At 35.8% G+C, this 22,922-nt stretch overlaps 1 protein-coding gene across 3 annotated transcripts; it reads right to left on the bottom strand.

Annotated features, from left to right (window-relative positions):
- Window positions 1-1,420: 1,420 nt before the first annotated feature.
- LOC101890705 (muscle-specific homeobox protein tinman) lies at window positions 1,421-15,000 on the bottom strand. Of its 3 annotated transcripts, none has more exons than XM_020035726.2 (3): window positions 14,154-15,000; window positions 4,180-4,913; window positions 1,421-2,529 (listed from the first exon to the last, which is right to left on the bottom strand). In XM_020035726.2, the coding sequence occupies exons 1-3, from the start codon at window positions 14,330-14,332 to the stop codon at window positions 2,144-2,146; spliced, it is 1,299 nt and encodes a 432-aa protein (XP_019891285.1). In that variant the 5' UTR covers window positions 14,333-15,000; the 3' UTR covers window positions 1,421-2,143. The 3 variants fall into 3 exon arrangements, with proteins under 3 accessions (XP_019891285.1, XP_011291273.1, XP_019891286.1); XM_011292971.3 differs by having other exon boundaries at window positions 1,421-2,532; window positions 14,154-14,995; XM_020035727.2 differs by lacking the exon at window positions 14,154-15,000 and adding an exon at window positions 5,225-5,720 and having other exon boundaries at window positions 1,421-2,532.
- Between the last annotated feature and the right edge of the window lie 7,922 nt (window positions 15,001-22,922).

The following is a 22,922-nucleotide window of genomic DNA, read 5'->3' on the forward strand; positions in this document are numbered from 1 at the left end:
CGATATTCGGTATTTTGATGATTTTAGCGACATATTTACCGAATTTGTTTCAAATTTCGCATTTAAAGTTCGTAGTGGATATTACAGCCTGTGACAGAAAATTGTCTGTGCAGGTCCACGTCTTCGTATAGCCCCCATATAACGGTACCCCCGATATACGTTATTTTGATGATTTTAGGTACAATTATACAGTAAATATATAAAACTCAAAATTTATTCATCCTATCCAAATATGAAGAATAACTATACAGGATATACTGTTAAGATGTCCACATTTTTCCACCTTGCATCTCAGGATCTCAGTAAGTAAAAAAATTAATGAACTATTTACCAGGTTCTTAATTGTTTTTAAACCCTGTATTTTGAAATCACTGTTGAGCTTGCAGCTGAAGGCTATTTTCTCAATTAAGCATAGTTATTTATTGAGTGTTTTGGAAAAAAAAATTGTAGTTAATTGTTTCTTTGAATTCCCAATGGCTTGGCATCTACAAAAAAAAAAAAACCCAAAAAAATTAAAAAAAATATTGTTATTTTTGACCTTTAAGATTTGTTCCTAAAAATTTCTCATGTTCCAAATAGTTCTTTACTAAGGCCAAAACCACATTTTGTAGTTGGTTGTTTCCTTGAATTCCTAAAGGTTTGATATCTGTACACCAATGCCCAAGACCAAAATATAAAAGTCTTTTTTGATAAAATTCGATGATAGACAGCAAAGCAATATTTTTATGAACCCAGATCTTTGGGAGCCTATAACCGTGGGAGGAATGAAAATAAATACTGCGGTGTAAACAATTAATTTTTCATAACGAAATAAATATACACAGTCTAAGAATATCAAATAGAATTAAATAAATTTTACTTAAGAAGTAAACAATAATCTCTCAAATCCTGAATGCAATAAAATGTGTTTATCCCCTGAAACATCATGCCATGCAGTTGCAACATAATTTGAATGACATTTAAATAGGGCGTATCCTTTTTTTCTGCTACCAAACAATGCAAGGAGAGACAGAGAAGTCAAATAGTTTTCAATTGTTTTGACGTAACAAATGCTTTGAGTTTTGGTATTTAAATTTTCCAGATCAATGATAAGAGTTTAAATGAAACACACAAATCCTAATTATCCAAATGCGATGAAATCTCTTCGGAAAAAAACCTCAAGAGAGTGTGAGAGGGAGAGAGAACGAGAACGAGAGCAGAGATGAAAAGTGGAATTAAAACATTAGACAGCTGTTGCCGGCAGTAGCAGCGGCAGAATAGTGGAAACATCCTTTTTCCCATTGATTGCAGCCAGAGATTGTTAATTGCAAAGGACTGGACGGACGGACGAATGGAAGGACAGACTGGCATTCATTCACATAATTGTTCTAATCTTAAGTGGACCCAATTTTTTCGGTGGTTAGGTTAAATGAAAACAAATAGATTTTTTTCTTCTCTTTTTTTCTCTTATCAAATTTTATTTTTATTCTTTTTTGTATTATTTATTTAATGACTATATTTTTCATTTGTTTTTTGCTTCAGCATCTGTGAGAAAATATGTGTATTTCTAGCTATAACTATGTCTACGTACATCCCTACACGTGTATGTGTGTTGTAATGTAATGGGTTGGCGGAGCTTTGTTAATATTTACAATAACAATGGGAAAAATTACATTTTAGTATTTTTGTTTAATCGATCGTTGGAACGACGAAACTAGCTTACATTTGTAGTTGCTTAATGTTAGTTATTTTATTTAGGCACACTTTGTTGGCTTACATAATACACATTGTTTTTGTTGTTGTTGTAGTTTATCAAATATTAATTTTATTACATTGTTGTTACATAAACTAAAGTAAATACTATAAAAATATGTATTAGTTGCTATACTTTTTGTTTTAAATTCATGAGAGGTACAATCGATCGACTACGAGTATTGTAGTGTTAGGTAGTGGCGAATGTTTGTTTTTTTGTTTATTTTCTTTTTTTTTTTTTACTTAATCTATTAATAAAACAAAAAAATGACTAAATTGTTTTCTTCTTCTTCCTCTTTTTTGTGTTAATCTTAAACATTGTTTTCTATAATAAATAATTTAAAATTTTTGTATAATTAAAAAAAAAAACGAAAAAATAATAATAAATTTGTAATAATTATTGCTTAATGTTTTACATTGTATGCTGCGCATGCGGATGGCTGTGCATGTAATGCGCCGTCGCCGTTTGATGCATCAAATGATTGGCATGACCCCACATGGAAACATTTTGCGGCGGCAATTCAGCAGCCTTGTGCTTGAGAGAGGCCGGTTCTTCAATTTCACCACGTTTCGATTTGTAACGACGATTTTGAAACCAAATTTTCACCTGGGTCGGGGAGAGATTTAATTTTTGGGCAATTGCTTCACGTTCGGCGCCAGTGAGGTATTTCTTCATACGGAATCTGCATTCCAACTCCAAAACCTGGGCCTGCGAAAACAGTACACGTGGCTTGCGTTTGGAGCGTGGTTTACCGTTTTTACGTAGTTCAGATTTGGAGGATGTCACTTGTGATATATCTTCTGGAAGAAAAACAAAGGAGAAAATGGAGGGAGTGATTAGTAAAATGAAATGAAATTTATAATCGAAAATATAGCCCATATTCTATGTTTGGTTATAAATATTGTGATTGATTGAAGATGATTTGAACCAAACGTTCAACTTATATGGAATTGCGGGTTTTCAAAATATTGGCCGTTTGTAAAAGAGCTAACGAAGCGACTGCGCCAAAAAATATCTCTGTGTAGTACATCATCGATCATTTTATTTTACGGTTTAAGCTTGGGAAAAATTGGTAAAATCTAGACCCCCTCCTCCTTATGACATGAAACATATGATTTTTTTTTATGCCCTACATCATAATATGAATTCACTGTAGAATTCACTGTAGCTTCCGAACAAATTAAAGTAGGTTGATAAAATTTTACTCAGATGTATGTTTGGTCTGTAGGGCTATAAAGGTCACGTTTAGGTATAACCCCCAGATTTCGTTATGATAGTTCGTAATGGTTACTACAGCCTGTGACAGAAAATTAGCTATACAAGTCCACGTCTTCGTATAACCGCCATATAACGGTACTTCCCGATATTCGGTATTTTGATTGTTTTTGGCAACATAATTCACCGGAATGGTTTCAAATTTTGTATTTGAAGTTCGTAATAGATACTTAACCCTATGGCAGAAAATTGTCTGTGCAGGTCAACGTTTTGGTATAAAGGTACCTCCCGATATTCGGTATTTTGACATTATTCAACGGAATTCTTTCAAATTTCGTATTTGCAGTTTCAACGGGATACTACAGCCTGTGACAGAGAATTTTCCATTCAGGTCCAGGTCTTCGTATTGCCTCCATATAACTGTACCTCAATACATAAAGTATTTTTATAAATTTAATACATTTTTGAACGTTTTTTGTTTTTAAAAATTTCCGAATGGTGGATGGTTTTCAAAGCTCAACCCGGCCGAACTTACTGCTTTTTTACTAAAATTTTTGAAATTCTGGAGACAGTCGGTTAATATTTTCGCGTTCTATGAGAGTTAAAAATTTTGAAATCTGTTGGTGAAACACAAGAAGAGAGGACCGATTTTGTCAAGGACCATGTCTAAGTCTTAAACAAGTATTACGATTTTCAAGCAAATCGGTATTCTATCATAAAGATATGTTTTTTAAGCTTCAAACATTTGAGTGAGGTTCAAAGCTTCCAAAATAAACATATATCTATGACAAAATATCGATTTGGATGGAGATCGCACATCGTAATACTTCTTTAAGACTAGATATGGAAATGAGCGAAATCGACCCTTTCTCATCGAGCTCAACCCAACTTTGATAAAAATATTATGATGTACAAAGTTTGGCAAAATTCGGGTAATTATCGCTTGTATCAGCCAGATAGGGTACACCTTTTGACCGGTTTTATTGATATATAACCTCTGATGTCATAAAATTTAGGATATAGAGATATTAATCTCAAGAGCGCACCGAGCCAATAAATTCTATTTATTTTTTTTTTAATAGAATGCCAAACTAATTTTTAGGTCTTTCTGAAATTTTCGTATCTTTTCTTTAAAAATATTTGAACTTTTAAACAAAAGATCTAATTTTTTAAGTTTGATTAAAGAAAACATTTTTTTTTAATTAAAAAAACAATATATTCATTCTACTTACTTCTTTTATTCAAATCCACCGATCTCGCCACCAATGACGCCTGCTCATACAATGGTCCCGCTGGTAGACCCGTTGAAATATTTCTCAAAGAATTCGAGTTATTTGCCGTTTCCATAAGACTCTGGAGCGTGGCTGGCGGTGGATTGTTACTAATCGGCGATTTCTTTTGGCCCGACGAGGGGGTATTCAAATCCACCTCCGTTGAACTATTCAAATCCAGTGTAGGTGAAGGTGTCACATATGGCGTGGGGACATATTCGCTTTTGACACTTGACTGCGTCAGATCGATGTGAGACATGTGATGTGAGGGAATCGTTGTTGCTGCCGTCGTTCCATTTTGCACTGCAACATGCGATTGATAGGCATCCGTGCCATAGCCATTGTATTGATGATACAGGGATTGGGTTGTTTGCACGGCATATCCCGGTGGCTGATATGTAGCTGTGGGCGGAACATAGTAGGGATGAGCAGCAGCGGCCGCCGCTGCCACGGCAGCAGTGTTATAGCCTTGATAGCCCTGGTGAGGATGTGTCGTTGTGGCGGCATGTGTAGCATGTGTGATTAGGGGCGTTGTGTTGTAGTCCTGATAGCTGGAGTAGAACTGGGCCGGTGAGGGACCGCCAGCCGTGGGCGGTAAGTGATGACCATGTGGCACCATGGGTGACAGAGTGTGGGAAGGATCGTAGCCGCGGGTATCGTAGTCGTTTGAATATCCAGAATTGGCCTGTAAGGGGCTGTAACGATAACACACAAACACAAAACAAAATTCCGATTAGTACGCAAAGAATTAAAAAATACAACAATAACAACAACACAAATAAAATATTTCACTGTTTCCGTTTCCTAAGACACCGCATGTCACGAGTAAGATTTAAGTGGGAAAACATTCCATTGCCCGCTGTGACCATATGTGGACCAAGTGCCCACACACACTTTCTTTTAACTCCGAAAAAAGTCTTGCGAATTTTTTTTTGTCAATTTTGTCGCCTTTTTTGTGTCGCCTCTGTAATTTTTGTGGACTATTTGTAAATCGATCAATGCTTACTGTGACATCATTTCACGGTTCATTTTCAATTTTTCGAATGAGCGTTTCGACACATTTCAACTGGGCGACAAAGAATGTTGGAAAAAATGTAACAATTGGAATAGAGCACAAGACGCCAAACATGATCTACACACATGTGCACACAGTCCGAGTAAGCGTTCTTTTTTCGTTTTTTTTTTTTTTTTTTTTTGTTTTTCTGCCTGACAGAAGTACTACAACTAACCGTCTGTACCGTTTCAAACCGCAACAACAACCAAACTGGTCATCTCTGGCCAAAAAAAGTCATTGACTACCTTCGCTCTGGTGGTGGCGGTTCTGTTCGTTCAATGTTATTTCTAGTTTGATTTATCCACCCAGCATTCATCCGTCCAAACGTCCGCATGCATATGTGTGACAGTGACAGTCCGTCCATTTGGCTGCTTGTCTGGCCGGTTCAGATCTGGCTGTGGCTGTAGCTGTGGCTTTGTGTATGAGTTTGAATATTTTTTTATTATTATTATTTTTATTTTTATTTCTTCCCAAAAGATCAGCAGAAACAAAAATTATTATAATTCTCACATAATGATTTGACAAAAATGAAAAGTAAACATTCAGAAAACCCAAAAATCACAAAAAATAAACGTTTTGTGGCACAAAATGATCTTGGGTTGCTGGTGTTTGGGGTGTCCGTCGTACGACGTTGTCATCGCCGTGAGTCTATCTCAGTTAGTTTGTAGGTAGGTATGTATCTTTTTTTCGTTTTCTCTCTCTCTCTCTCGCGCTATTCGATCGATTCTTTACAGCGTAGTTAAATATTATTATTGTTTTTGTTGTTGTCATGTGTTAAAGTATTTACTGACATCCTTTCTCCAACTCGTTAGCATACAGTTATGGCATAGTGGGGGCAAGATTTGGAAAAAAGAAAACTTTTGGAAATCAAAAGATTTTCTCGGAATTCACTTGGGAGAATCTCCACAAACGGTAGGCCATCATTAGATCTTTCAAAGCGAAAAGCAGGGAAATTCCGTAAGAAACCTATATCTAGAGTAGAAGTAAAAGATAGACCCATGGCGTATTCAAATCAATGATTTCTGGGGCTTCAGTAGTCTATAAAATTGCCTAATAGTTACCGTTTTTCACTTGATAATTCGCAGAATTTGAGATCAATAAAAATAACCACAGTGGGAAATAACACATCAGTTCTCTTTTGTATACTTTGGAGTGAGGAAGAGGGGTGATGAAGGGGGTGTGATCTTGTAAAGAAAAAAACACATTCAATAGAAAAACAACAAGGGTATGACCAAAAAAATTACAAATAGTAAGGCCGAACTTATTATACCCCTTACCACTATGTTTATAAAAGTAAAATTAAATAATACCGAAAATCGGGGGCTATACCAATTAGTGGACTTGAATCGAACATTTTTCGCAAGGAGAGAACAGAGCTTTCAAGAACGCCAAATGTCAAGTATCAGCTGATTTGGTTGGAAATTGGGGCAGAAACCAAATACAGAAATCTGGAAATACCGTTATATTGGGCCAATACCTTAAGGTGGACCAATATAGCCCATTCAGAATACCCTTTGTGCCAATTAGATGAAATATTGTGAATGCTATCGTAATTTCGCTAAAACACCTTATAGTTTTCTTTTTCTGATCAGGATAATATATACCTTTTGGAGTCTACGACGAATATTTCTAGTTGTTGCAAATGACGATATGACAAATTAAATATACTCTCCATTGTATGAATGAGGGTATAACTAGAAGAGTGTTAGAGTAGAACGAATTTTGCTCCCAATTCAAAAACGAGGGAAATATGCTCCCTCCTATTCGAGCGACATAGAAAAATAGGGTTTTCTCAGTTTTTTTCTGCTCCCAAGAGCGCTCCCACTCAAATTCGTATGAGTTTATCTCTTTGTAAAAATTGCATCTAGTTTTTCGGAGAGCTGCTTACAGGCATTGAGGTTCCTATGCCTAACGTGTCTGCTATGATAACTGATTTTTCCTTTATGATATTGGGAAAAAATGCAAAATTTATGGATTGTTGGAGGTTCTGGAACAGAGCATAAATCGGGCCAAAACATCGGCAATATGACTAGAGGGTTCCATGTCCCCATTTGAAATGCTACAAAAAAGTAACTACTCACGACACCAAATATCACGGGAATACTAGTCGAAAACAAAAGTTGACTTTTCGATTTTTGCCTTTAGTAAATAACATTCTTGACCTTTCAAATTATTCAATCTCTTAATCTGCTTTGTCCTTTGAACCCAGTGTTGAATGTAGTAAAAATGTTGACTTTGGAAAAATTTAATATAAATTAAAATCAATAATCTCAAAATTTAAAATCGATTAAGAACTATTGACTTTAAGATCTTTACCATTTGCAAAAACCGACATCGACTTTTAGACATCTCAATACGTAAATGTCGGGCGGAGCCGACATTATGTTGCCATATATCAATTTGCATTTTTAGCAGTGCTACCTATAGCTTTAAGTCGAAAGGAACTAACCTCCTTCTAATCGATTTCTACTGAATTGACGGAATGATATTCATCAAAATCGATATTGTTTGAGCTATATCCAAATCTGAAGCAAGCTATGCAAAGTGTAGCAGAGGTATTTCTATGTTTTATCTGATAAGTGTTCGTCCATGGGCCAAACAAATAATATGAGAAAAATTTCATCTCATTCAGGCAAAAAATGCGGCCTGTATTTTTGTTTACAAAAATACATGGACAGACTGGCGAACATGCTTAAATCGATTTAGAATGCGATTTTATGCAGATCACCAAAAGGAACTATCCCAAATATTTGAAATCTTGATGTCAAAAGGGATCATTTTGCCAGGCTCATAGAATTCAAACTTAATTTTCAATTTCAATATTTTTTCTCTACAATATTACAAAAGGTTGTGCATTTTTCAACCCACTGTACCAAATCCCGCCAATTCACTTGTATGTGATACCAGGTTAACACAGTACAATAACCGTATAACAGATACCAAACAATGTTGTTGATGATCACGACGACAACGAAGATGACGATGATGATGAAGTACACACAAAGAAGGAGAAAAAGAAGAAGATGCATGTGATAGTTGGCCTGTCATCATGTTTTTATAGGATTTCTCATCATTCGGGTTATTTTGAATATTTTGACGAAGTAAAACAAAAAAAACAACTTATTTGTACGTTTGCGTATATGTCTGTCTGTTTAAACGCCTGTCCTCCTGTCGTCGTTGTATGTCTGTTCATCCATCTAACTCCTCTCGCTCTCCGTGGTGTGTGTATGTGTTTTTGGACTAAAGTAAATATTATTTTCTTAGGAATTATTCACGTTCATCAACGGCGGCAACAGCAGCAGCCGTGATCTTAGTTAACGTCTGTCCATCCCTCCAATGGCCCATCCAATGCTTCGCTGGCCTGTCAGTGGTCGATGTTAGAAAAGGCGTTATTATTATATTATTGGTAAATAATAGCGTTAGATGGACAGGCACAACGGCATGGCAAAACAAAACAAAACACAACACCAGACAGCACAAAGACAACAAAACCGCAGTTAGATCGAAAGACTGACGGACAGACAGAAAGACACACCAAATAAAAAGTAACAAGATCATCTGGATTTGGGTTCGAAACTATTGCTGATCGCCGTTCATGGTGTTACAAACCAAAGAGACCCTTACAAACCACTATTGCTCTAAGCTGCTGTTGGTTGGTTGGCTAGTTGTCTGTTGCTGCTGCCGGCTTACCATTGGATAAATATTAACTTTTCTACAAGATTTATAACGAAAACAACGCCACACAGTGCTAGTCATCTTGGTGGGATGGCATGCTAAAGACGATGATGATGATATGCATACTTCTTGGCGAGATGAGTTTGACCTTTTGTTTTCCAGTTATTTCTGGGAGGTAGTTTGTTAAACGTTTATTGTTGGGCCTACATACGGACGGACATACATACATACGTGGTGGGTATATACAGCTACATACTCATTTTATATTATACAAATGATGCAGATGATGATCTTCATTATTATAATTATGACAACGATGATATGCTGATATTGTCGGACCAGACAATGGCGACTTGTCATCGTGTCCCTTATTTTGTTTAATGTGGGGTTTTTGTGACGCAGAAATTCCAGTATAAATTTCCTAGAAATCTTTTGTCTTGCCTCGGTGGAAGGGAGCACTTTATACAACTTGCTATCAACATAGCATAGATACGCATCTAGAGTATCCACCAAGCAAAGCATGTGTTTGAAAAGAAAAGTTTAAATTGCTGTTGTTGGTGTTGGTGTTGGCGGGTTTTTCTCACATATTGTTTTGTAACAAACAAATTGATGTACCCTTCGAACAATACAAACATGGCTTGCAATGAATGACCCGTTAAATGTTCTTCTATTGTTCCATTGTGTGGCGATACGATAACTAGAAGTGGGAATTAAAATTTAATTACTTCTTAGACTACTGACCTCAACGGAATGGATCACTGTGACAGGGGATGTCATATGGATATTTGAATGATATTTATTGGAATTCATCTAAAAAATATGAACGTAAGTAAAGTCTGATTTTAATAGAAATGGTTGGATCAATTCTCAATGCCCTAAAAGGGATTGCGTATAAAGGGCGATGGGGTCTAAAATCATTATTTCGAGGAGGCACGAAACATTTATAAGGAATTAATGTTAAGCACAAATATTTTCGAAATAATTTGAGATATTTTGTATTAGACATTTCGACTGGTCGATATGTAGCCGGTCAGCGTCAATCAGGTCATATGGAATTTTCTATTCTTTCGCAAGTTGAATTGAAAAAAAAACTGGCATTGGTGGTAGGACCTGCCAGTATACCCTCAAACATATATAAACTTCTGCATTTTCGGTTTTAAGAACATATGCTCCAGAACCCGCAAAAATCTACTAGTTTTGCAATTATTTCCGATATCACACAAAGGAAAAATCTGTTAACGTTGTAAAAAGTTTAACATTCTTGAAGTTCTGGAACACAGGAATAGTTAGTCCATAATATTTACGAGTTTGTGTCCTTCTGTGACTGTAAAAATACTACGCTGAGACCTTTTACTGGCGGTACCATTCTTTTTGGGGAACCGTTTCACAGAAATTCATTTCGTGTGGACATTTTTTTTTTTTTTTTTTTTTTTTTTTTGAAAAAATGTGAGAATATTTTGTTCCTGGTGAGGAAAGCGGTTCCCGGAGTATCCTGGAATTTTTGAATTGAAGAGGAAATGAGCATTTTTGAATTGAGAAAAGAAATATCAGAAGTATCTTTCTGCATTGCAACACGGCACTAATATCTTACCGTTCAGCAATATTAAAATGTTTTTCCATGAGTAATTAATTTTCACTAAAAGTCTAAGCTGTCTAACCCGTATATAGAGAGAATTTTTGGTAAGAATTTTCCAGAAAAAAAAGTTATTCGTGATGGAACTCAAGCGTGATATTGTGATTTCTTTATATTTGGCTTGAAAACCACAAGTGGCTATCGTAAGAGCATTCTAGCATTTAAATGTGAATAAATCTTTTGTTTATCGTACCATCGCTCGTTACCGTGATTCTGGTAGCGTAGACCGACGTCAAGGAAGAACTTGATCGAAAGCGACTTGATCGAAACCCGTCAAGAAGCGACTTGATCGAAACCCGCATCGCAGTGGCCGAAAAATGTCTCGTGAGCTGAATATATCGCAATATTCTATTCGACAAATATTGAAAAAATGAGCTCGGGGTAATGCCGTTGAAATTCCAAAAAGTGCAAGAACTTACACCGCAACAGAAAGAAAATAGACTTAAAAGAGCAAAAGAGTTGCTTCGCTTGGTCGAAAGTGGTGAACTGCCGAATTTGGTTTTCTCCGATGAGAAAACATTCGTTTTCCAGCAGTTTGTAAACAAACAAAATGATTGTGTTTTTATATGCCAAAGAGGTCAGATGAAAATGTGCAGCTTTGGTTGACCACTAGAACACAAGCGCCGGCCATGGTGATTGTGTAGGCCGCCATAACAGCCGATTATCGCTCTCCGCTCATATTAACCGACCATGGCATCAGAATAAATGCCGAATATTATCGTGAAAATATTCTAAAGGGTTTATTAAAGCCTTGGGTACGCAAACATTTTGGTCGAAGACCTTGGACATTCCAACAGGACTCAGCGCCATCGCACTCAGCACGCACCACCAAAAAATGGTTACAAAATGAGATTCCTCGCTTCATTTCCAGCACACAATGGCCACCAAAATTTCCGGATACCAATCCGTTGGACTATTCTGTCTAGAGTATTTTGGAAAGCAAGGTTGGCACTAAAAAATACCAAAGTGTCGATCACCTCAAGCAAGCGCTTCGTCGGGAATGGGCCAAAATACCGCAGAGCAAATTTCGGGCAGCGAAAGCAGCGGTTTCATTGGCCGTTTGAAGACCATAATTAGTACCAAAGGTGACCAATTCGAACAAATCTAAAGTTATTCTAAAATTTCATGCTATTTCCGACATGCTTTGCTTTCATTCAATAAAATATAAAAAAATGTGAAAAATATGGCGTTTGCAGTTTTTTTATCTCACCCTGTTGATTCCTACTGTTCCTATAATATATCTTATAAAACCAAATCCAAAGAAACGGGCTTGGAATAATTAGTAGATAAAAAAGACCTTGTTGAGCTCGACTGACTTGATGGAAATTGATTTAAATTAAGATACAGCTCCCATATACGTATTTCATTCGATATGGAATCTAAGCTAAGCCACTGATTTCTACTCAAAACATATATTTTTAGGGGAAGCTCTTCTTCCAACTTTTTTTACTTTTCTTGCAGACTAAAAACGGACAGATAGAGCACACATATGAGGGGCTAAGGTTCCTAGAGTATGTATTCCAAATATATTCAAGTTAAATGCACTTAATTGCATTTCTCAGACTCAGGCGCTCATAAAAAATGCCAATCCATATGTTCTTCTGTCCTACTTTCAAACTTCTTCTTTACAGGAATGCTTTATTTCTTATTTTACAAAACAACTTCTTATTTATATCCATTGGTCAGGTTTACGAAGTTTTCAAAAATATCTGGGTTCTTCATTTGACATATCGCGCATTCAGTCTGAATAGTTCGACATCCTTCAAATGAAAACCCCTCATTTAAAAAAAAAAAACTTCAGACGTAAAAATGTTAACTTTAGAGCAGCGAGCAGGGTTAAAACGGGCCATATTATTATTTTTTAAAAGAATATCTTTGTTTTAATCTAATCATTGTTTTCTGTATCATGACACGTTTCGAAAATTTTCCAAATCCAAAACGAAAAAACCAAACCACATTTATTGCAGCCAAATATTTTGCATCCCTTTTTTGGGAGGAAATCGACAATCTACATAATTTTATTTTATATTATTTTTTTTTTTAATATTTGTCTTAGCTACATAATTATAAATGCGAAACTGAAGTGCACCACTTGAGCTATGTTTTGACATTTGAAAAACCAAAAAAAAAAACCTAAACTACTTCAAAAAATCAAACTTTAAAATATATTGTGGTTTATGATGAAAACGCCGAGGAGTTGTGAATGTTTGTAGCCAAATTTAAACAAATATTATTGGCATATTTTATTGGATATATGTACCTTCCTATGTTGTTTTTGTTATTTACGTACAAGTTGATGGGAACAACTTTGCGTGGAAGTTTGGTTTGGTTTTTTTCTTGTGAGCGTTATGAGGTCTAAAAATTCACACAGGTATAGGAATATTTGATGAATAAAAAGCATCATAAATTTGGAAAAACAGTAGAGACTAGTAAAGAAATAAATCGGAAACCAATATATAAGCTTCTTTGTGACATACATATATAAGTTTATACTCTGTTCTAGATACTGCAAAAATCTTAAAATTTTGCTACGATAACCAGGGAATGGATTCTTGTTCTATGAAAATATGAAATGAAAAATATTTCCTTTATACAATTATTCATTTACCATTTCTTTCCTTTACAAAAGTTTTCATAGAACGAGAATTGAGGGCCAGTTTATCAATTACTTTTCCTAATTAGTACTAATTTGCGGGTTCTGAAACACAACAATAGTTTTCGAACACCGATGAGAATAAAAAACTGGAGATTTAAATATCCGTCGGCGTAAGTGGAAAGTAATTCTACTGTTCAATCCAAGAATACCATTTAGACCTTTAACATTATAATGAACTTTGTCTTGATTACAAAATAGTCAGGCTCAACCCTTGTTAGACAAAAATAGCTATGGATACCAAGGGGTAAGCAAAGAAATATGCCTCAAATATAAAATGTAATTGTCCTGGTAAACATAGTTTAGTAATGAAAACCCACTTAAAATCTGAAATACCAGATAAAATTTTTATAATTTTAGCTTTTCAGCGAAAATTGTTTAAATAAGTAACATTTAATTTCATACTGCCATAAAAAAATTATCTTTTAAAAAAATAGTACTCCAAGTGTATTAAAGGAAAATTATTAATCTCGATAATTTTTAATAAGAACATATTTAACAAAGTATTTTCAAACCTAAAGCTCTTTTGTGAAATGGGAGATGGAAAATCCGTTGCTGTTTTCGAGATAGCTCCCAGTTTAATAACTTTCTAAGTAGACATATTCTATTGAATGACATAGAATGGTTTTTTGATTATTAGTAGACATATTCTAATAATCAAAAAACCAGTGTTAAAATATAATTTTTTTTTTTTTTTTTTTTTTTTTTGTTTTTGACAGTTTTTGTGAAAATTCGATTTAGTCATAATTTTGGACAACATCCAAATTTAAAAAATTGAAATGAATGAATAATCTCATTCTAATCTGGACTTATGTGCTAGCACACGGTTTTGAGCAGTGCAACATACTCTTCTCTTAAGCGAAATCAATATTTAAAACTTAATTTGAACAGACTTTGGCTCACACTCTTACGATACTCACCTCTCCATTGTACCATATGATTCGTAGTCCTCGTTTTGATTGACCATATTCAATATATCCTTAACTGAGAATGGAGTATTATTCAGCGAATCGGGATTGGTTATACTCCCGGGACTTGGTTGATTGTAATCGTAGTAACCTTGAGCTACTTGTGATGACTGTTGTTGATGTTGTAACATAATTTTTGATTGCAAATTGTTTTTATTTTTGTTGTTGTTGTCTTTTGTTTTGTTATAAATATTTATCACAAACACTTAATCGCGTCTTTATTCTTATTGTGTGTTTCTTTTTTGCAGTATTTATTTTTTCAAATATTCTTTTTCTTTTGTTCGTGGCATAAGTATAATAAAACTAATAAGTATAAGCACCAAACACTTGAGGAGAAAACACTTTAAGAGGACCAACGACCGGGGCCACTTTTGGCATGAAAAGCGAAATTGTTTTATTATTTTGCACTTGCGCGCGGCTATACCCCGATTTGAATGACTTGGCGGCGGACTTGATGGTCTAATTGTCAACTCAGGCGAAGAGACAAGAGTGCAGAGTAATAGGAATCGAATTTAAATGAAGTGTAGCACAGAACTGCGGAAGGCGAGGAAAAGGAAGGAAGTGCCGTTTGTTTATTGAATGGCAACGCGTGCGTGTGTGTGCGCAATTTGTCAGCACATCTAAACAACTGATTGAAATTCCTTAGCACACGAGGGCCTAGTTAATTAACTGTAAAAGGCAGCAACCAACTCATCTACCACCATCGTCAGCACCACACCACTACCAGCAAACATATTTCCACAAAGCAACCAACCAACCAACCATCCACCCTCTCGCAACCGAAGGCACGAACGAACAGACGAATGAGATCTAGTCCAACAACAATGTAAGCGAGGCCAGGCAAGTGTTTCAGACTCTCACAACGTTTCACAACAGCCATCCAACCAGCCGTGTGTGTGTCCAACAGAACTGGTTTGGGAAAAATTAAAAATGGCTGCAACATGCAGCCACCAATGAGAGCACTTGAAACGCACACAAGCATTTGATTGTTTCTCCCCTCTTGACAATAGTCATTGAATGTTTCAATTCCAAGGGGTTTCTTGTTTTTGTTTAGAACTTTGCACACATACGTACACACATATATATTGCCTGCTCTGTAACTGTATGTAAGTGTGTCTATTTAACTCCTATTCACTTCAAGTACACGCACTCTCAGCTTGTTTGTATTTCAATGTGCGCTGTTGTTGTTGCTGCTGCTGATTGCAGATGACAATGATGGCTCTTCCTTAACGGACATAACAACGTATTGTCGCTCGTTCGTTCGTCTTCGTCATATGTCATAAGTGGCGCCTTTTTTATTGTGGCTCTCCTTTTGTTGTTATGATGTCGTAATAAGTTTCACCGAGATTTGTTTTTTTTTATTATTGATTTTACAGTTCTATGGTAATAATTGTCCTTCTTCAAAACTCTTCTCAAGCACTTGTCGCAGGCTTGTTAGAAGATCAGAGATTTGGATTTCATGTTTTTTTATATTTCTTGACTCTTAAATTGGCCACTACTTGACTTCTGGTTTTCATTAATTGTTTCAATGACTTTATTGTCGGCAGGCGTGAAACATAATTTTTTGCAGTTCTTTCATTTGTATGGAAATGAAATGATATATTTCTTTATTGTGACGATAAATAGGCAATAAGCAAAAGTGTTGGCAATTTTTTATGACTATCATTAGTAACACGGTGAATATTTTTTATTAATAATAATTATTTATACCATAATTAACGTTTGTTTATACCCATGTCGCGCTTCTGCCAAAATGTTCTTGTTTTAGACAGACCGGATATTTATGCGTATTTATTTATAAGTTTTTAAGTTATTTGTCTAAGTTTGATATCTCTTGATTTTTCAAACTTAGTTGTGATTTTTGATACTAAATTCAAAATTTGGACTACATTATGATCATGATTTTTCAAAGTATGGACATATGTAGACCATGTTCAGGAAGTGGAATCTATGTAAAAATGTGTAGTGAAAATATGAAATGAAAAATATCTCCCTTACAATATTTCTCATTTCTTTCCTTAAGTTCTCATTTTCATAGAGGTAGTATCAGAACCCAGATTGGATTTGATATCGATGAAAATATTGGCAATTGCAAAGAATAAAACTTATTATTAAAAATGTTCACAATTTGTGGAGAATGTTCCAAAAAAATTGTTGACAGTTTTCGTACCTGAAGTAAATCATGAATTCCATTAGGTTTGTATTTCATTTAAGGTAAGTGCGTCTAAGTTCGGCTTGTCCCAATAGTTGGTATTTTGTATACTTAAACTCAAAAAAAAAAAAAAAAGAATTGTTATAAATAAGAGTACAAAGGAATTTATAACAGCTTCAAATATAATGTCAACCATCGTTGTGTAAAATTTCGCTAAGAAATTACTTATTCTATTCTAATTTAAATTTTTGTCTGTGAAAGTTCATCAGCACAAACAAGGCAATGCACAATCTTATAAAAACCAGTAAAAAAGTGTAAAAGTCGGGCGGACTTTAGATACCCTACACCTCTTTGCAAATTAAGTAGAGCTTAATATAACAAATAAAAAATAACAAATAGGATGAACAATATATATGGGAGCTATAGCTATATCTGAAACGATTTTCACCAAATTTTGCATATTTATTTCCAGGCTCAATTTGGTCGTAATTGCCAAATGCCATACCATTTGGGTATTACATACGTTTGGTGCATAATAAAATTCAATTGGATTAAGATATATATGGGAACTATATCCAAATCCGAACCGATCTCGATAATATTCAAGAAAGGTATTTCTGTATTTGATTCATTTCCCCAAATATCATTGGTACAGAGTTCATATTACGGCTGCCGAGAACAAAAATATCAAATCGGATGAACAATATAAAGGGTGAGATAAAAAAAACTGCAACAAAGTCAAAGACTATAATTTTTAAATGTTTTTAAATTTTATTGAATGAAAGCAAAGCATGTCGGAAATAGCATGAAATTTTAGAATAACTTTAGATTTGTTCGAATTCGTCACCTTTGACACGAATTATGGCCTTCAAACGGCCAATGAAACCGTCACACGCTGCTCGAATGTTGCTCCGCGGTATTTTGGTCCATTCCCTGCGAAGCGCCTGCTTGAGGTGATCGACACTTTGGTATTTTTTTAGTGCCAATACTCCAAACACAATAGTCCAACGGATTGGTATCCGGAGATTTTGGTGGCCATTGTGCGCTGGAAATGAGGCAAGGAACCATGACCAAGGTCTGCGGCCAAAATATTTGCGTGCCCAAGGCTTGAATAAACCATCCAGAATATTTTCGCTACAATAGTCGGCACTTATTCTGATACCATGGTCGATTAATAGGAACGGGGATGGCCGGCATATAAAAACACGATCATTTTGTTTGTTTACAAACTGCTGGACAACGAATGTTTTCCCATGGGAGAAAACCACTTTCGGCCACGCGAAGCAACTCTTTACCGCTTTTGAGACTATTTTCTTTCAGTTGCGGTGTAAGTTCTTGCTCTTTTTGAAATTTCAATGGCTGTACCCCGAGCTCATTTTTCAATATTCGCCGAATGAAATATTGCGATATGTTCAGCTCACGAGCCATTTATCGGCCACTGCGACGCGGATTTCGATCAAGTACCATTTCTACTGATGTTGCTGTTTTCATCCGACCACTTCCAAAATTCCTTACTATTTGAGCTGATATTACACGTTTGGTGCTCAATAAAAGGCAAATCGAACGAAGATATATATGGGAGCTACATCTAAATTTTGACCGTTTCTCTCCAATTTCAATAGGGTTCGTCTTTGAGCCAAACAAATGACTTCTGCAACATTTCATCTGGATCGGGCAATAAATGCGACTATATATACTTTGTTTAGAAAAATACATGGACAGACAGACGGACGGTCAGATGGATAGGCGGACAGACAAAAATGTTATTCTACGCAGATCATCAAAAGAAAGTATCGGTCTATCTCGTCTCCTTTAGCCTGTTACAAACAAATGCACAAAGTCTTATACCCTGAAAACTTTGTGGTGTAGGGTATAATGACTTATTCTATTAAAATTTACATTTTTGTCTATGAAGTATCATCAGCACAAACCAGTCAATGCATATTCTTAAAAAAATTTGTTGGGACGTCAAATATAAAAGACTCATAACTTTGATAAAATTAACAAATTTTCAACAGGGTATTTTTAAAGCATTAAAGAACTGTTTAGACAAGAATATTTTTGAAAAATAAGTGTAATTATGCTATTTTTTTATAATGCCGTCTTCTAGAACACAAAAATAATAGATTCAACTAAAGACGGCATGTGGGTGGAAAACATGAATTTTGGATATTAATGAAAAATTTTAAATTTTGAACAAATAAAATGATTTTGGTATACTTTTAACAAATGAGATCAATTCAAAACTGAAATATATTCAACCTTAAAAATGAGTTTCCGGGCTATAGGATAACAGTTGTCCTAAGTCCGACAGAGGTTTCTCATCATTAAAAAATGCGATGAATTTATTTTTAAATTGTCTGTGTTATATTTATTGAAATGTACTGTAAAAATTTATATTATTAAGTAAAAATTAATCTTTTTTTAAATATAATATGATTCCCTTACTAAAAACCGATGTGCCAACCATTGGAGCATGCCATGCCGACAATTGGAAAGTGTTGCTGACTACTGGCAATAAAAAAAAACATTGTTTTAATAAAATTGCACATTTTACGAATTTAACAAAAAGTGGTTCAAAGTTTCGGAAACTAAACAAAATTTCGAATTTAAATTAGTTAACGTTGTTATAAATGAAAAATTTCACTGAGCGAAAATCTTTAAAGTGCCAACTACTGGTACACTTACTCTATATATCTATTTTACAACATTAAGCGTTTGTGGCTGAGGTACCAAACGGACCGACCGACTGTGTATCGAATAGTGCACTAGATATTGATTATGTTAAGATGTGTAAATCAACGACTGTTTTTACATTGTATTGAAGTATGGTAATTTAATTGTTTATCCGTTGTTGAAAATATTATAATATGGGAAGTTTCATCCAATTCCGATACTTCCATTATATTGGATATTCGCTTTAAAATATTGATCGTTTCTAAAGAACGAGGAAGAGTTAACCCATACATGTGTTACGCGGAAGAAATTGTATGCACCGTTTTAGTTTTGTTACTACACTGTTTTTATTCATTTCAAATAATTCTTAAGTACTACTTATGATATTTTTTCTTAACCTAGTCTAGTATAAAGTGTAAGCGAGAGAGAGAGATATACATCTACAATGCCTGTGCACCATGAGTCATAAATTCTAAGGGGAGGTCATAAAAGATGCATAGCTATCTCAGTTGTGGCAAGCAAACATGCTACATTTGCTTATCAGTCTGAGTAAAGATTACATCCCGTAATCTAACTCAAAAATACCACATGCAGCAAATAGAATTATTTTACAGACATCGCACTATGCTTCCTTATCACACTGTATTACTTTATTCAAAATAGATTTTCTTCTCTTCATTACCTAACTGCAATAATCTTATAAAAAATGTTCACTTATCTGTGAACATCTTCCCCGGCGGCTTAATAACACATATTTAATATTTATTTAATCTACTCTTCTGCTTTCGCCAACGGACACACTTTTTGCACTGGCCGTTTCAAGCAACCATTCTGCAGTTTTATAGATACTACACGCACCTTTCCATCTTTACCAGGAAATACCTCCTCAATTAAACCAAGAGGCCACTTTGCTGGGTGCGTTGTTTCATCCTTCACTATCACGACATCTCCTTTCTGTAAATTATCTTGAGGTTGGGACCACTTTCTTCTGTGTTGTAATGTGGTTAAATATTCATCCTTCCATTTGTTCCAGAAGTCCTTTTTCATCTTCTGAATAAGCTTCCATCGATTTAAGGACCCAATCAAATTTTCCGTGTGCTCTGGCTCGTCCACAAAGGACCTGCCTATTAAAAAGTGAGCCGGTGATAAATATCAAGTGATTCGATATCCTCACTTTCTGCATACGTTAGGGGTCTTGAGTTTAACATTGCTTCAATTTGGCATAGCAACGTACTCATTTCTTCGTACGTTAATTTTGACTCTCCAATCACTCTATTAATATGATATTTAATTGATTTGACACTTGCCTCCCAAATCCCTCCTTGGTGAGGGGCTCCAGGTGGAATAAATTTCCATTGCACTTTCTCCTCCGTCAAAAAACTCATTGCTGAGCTGTTGTTTTTAATAGCTGCTTTGAAATCTTTGTCCAATTTGCGACTAGCGCCCACAAAATTAGTGCCATTATCACTGTAGATAACCGCACACTTTCCTCGCCGGGCCAAAAATCTCTTCAGGGCAGCTATAAAGGCTTCGGTTGTCAAGTCACTTACTGCTTCCAGATGAATGGCTTTCGTTGCCATGCACACGAATACTGCAATATAGCCTTTGAAAGTTTTTTGCCCTCTTCCTCTTGAACATTTCATTGATATAGGCCCAGCGTAATCCACGCCAGTGTGTAGAAATGGGTGACTTATTATCACCCTGGGTTCTGGTAGATTTCCCATCAACTGCTTAGACGTCTCTTGCTTGAAACGAATGCATTTAGAGCAATTTCGAATGTGCTTTTTTATAATTCGTCGTACTCCAATTATCCAGTATTTCCGCTTAATCGCTGTCTCCGTTAACCTGTTACCTCCATGGAGTGTTGATGTATGATAACCGGCAACTAATATCTCCGCCAGGTGTGATCTTTGCAGAATTATTGGATGTTTCTGGTTAAATTGCATACTTGCATTATGTAGCCGACCTCCAACTCTTATAATGCCGTCTTTATCAATAAACGGATAAAGACTTGCAATTCCGCTGTCTCTGCTTACAAACTCTTTGTCTTTCAGCGCTCTTCGTTCTTTCGGAAACAATAATTCTTGGTGGCGCTGAATTATTGCCTTTTCTGCCTTCTCCAATTCTACGACTGTGGGTGTTAGCGAATTTGGCTTCCTTCCTCTCAGCATTTCAACAAATCGCAAAACGTAGGCCACAATTCTCCTCAGCTTACCAAAACTTGAGCATTTCTCCGTTATTTCGTCCAAAAAATGAGTTTTATTATTTTCTGCTGTATTTACCAATACTTGTCGCTTTTGTTGTGGTATTGACGGCCATTCATCCGATGTTTTCTGTAGCCATGTGGGACCCTTCCACCAAATACTGTCTCTTTCTATAGATAATACTCCTCTAGAGCCAAGATCAGCTGGATTTTCTTTTGTTGGTACATAGCTCCATTGTGTGTTAGGCAGCTCGCTGATTTCACTCACCTTTTTTCGGATGAATCTATTAGAATTCTTTCGGTTATTTATCCAACTCAACACTATTGTAGAGTCGCTCCATGCATAAATTGTAAAATTATGTTTCATATTACATCTAACCCTCTTCAAAAGGTTTGCCAATAAATGCGCCGCACAAAGCTCCAACTTTGGCAATGTTTTTCTGTTCTTAATTGGATTCACCTTCGTTTTGATGTCAGTAAATGTACGTTACCATTGCACTTAACATAGACCACGGCCGCATAAGCTTTCTCTGACGCATCTGAGAAACCGTGCAGTTGAACGGACTCATTTCTTGCTGTTGACACCCATCTTGGCATCCGGAGTGTATTCAGGGTGGCAATTGCGTTGACGAACTGTTTCCATTCTGCTACTATCTCTGCTGGAATTGTTTCATCCCAGCCTAATTGAATCATCCACAACTTCTGCATCAGCAGTTTTGCTACAACAGTCACTGGTGTCAGCCATCCCAGCGGATCAAAAATTCTCGCAATATGCGACAATATTTTCCTTTTTGTAAGTTCTGACGTTTCCTGGAACTTCATTTCAAATTTGAACTCATCTCTGACTGGGTCCCATAAAACGCCTAACGTTTTTATCGACTCATCGTCCTCAATCTTCAGCAACTCATTGTTTCCTTTATCTGACACGAAATTTAATATTTGATCTTCGTTTGAGAGCCATTTTCTGAGGTTGAACTTGTGCTTCTTTAATTGACTTGAAACTTCGGACACAATTCTTCTGCATTCGTTGATTGAATCAGCACCAGTCATCAGGTCATCCATATAAAAGTTTTCTTTTAATATATTTTTATTAGCGGCTCTAATTCTGGGTCGTCTCCAATCTTTAGCAGTGTCCTCACTGCTAAGAAGGGCGCTGCTGTTGTTCCATACGTCACTGTGGTTAGTTTATATTGTTGAATTTGATCATTTTCATTTTCTCTCCATAGGATGTACTGATACTCCTGATCAGCTCGATGTACTCCTATTTGACGATACATTTTTTCTACGTCCGCCGTTACAACGTAGCGCCACATGCGCCATTGTAACATGATATCTAATATATCTCTTTGCAGTTTAGGCCCCGTATACATGATGTCATTAAGACTTCTTTTATTTGATGTCTTTGCTGATGCGTCAAAAACAACCCGCACTTTCGTCGTCAAGCTTCCTTCGCGTATGACAGAGTGGTGAGGTAGGTAATATCTTCCCTCAGCATCAGCTGGCACCTTTTCCATATGACCCAATTCCTCGTATTCCTTCATAAATTTTCTGTAGCAGTCTTGCAGTTTAGGATTACGGCGTAGTTTCTTCTCCATTGAAAGCAGTCTTGCTAATGCCAGGCCTTTTGATTCACCGAGTGATGTGTCCGTTTTTAGCGGTAATTTTACCACTATTCTGCCATCGTCTTCTA

The sequence above is a fragment of the Musca domestica genome, unplaced genomic scaffold (assembly GCF_030504385.1).
Source record: "Musca domestica strain aabys unplaced genomic scaffold, Musca_domestica.polishedcontigs.V.1.1 33, whole genome shotgun sequence".
NCBI classification, from domain to species: domain Eukaryota; kingdom Metazoa; phylum Arthropoda; class Insecta; order Diptera; family Muscidae; genus Musca; species Musca domestica.

What these genes read in the sequence shown, in the direction of transcription:
- LOC101890705 (XM_011292971.3), bottom strand. Translation starts at nt 14,332, where the DNA reads ATGTTACAACATCAACAACAGTCATCACAAGTAGCTCAAGGTTACTAC. An exon ending in TCATATGGTACAATGGAGAG is followed by an intron (nt 4,914 to 14,153) that starts GTGAGTATCGTA and finishes TTATCGTTACAG; the next exon opens with CCCCTTACAGGCCAATTCTG. An exon ending in GGTGGATTTGAATAAAAGAA is followed by an intron (nt 2,533 to 4,179) that starts GTAAGTAGAATG and finishes TTTTTCTTCCAG; the next exon opens with AAGATATATCACAAGTGACA.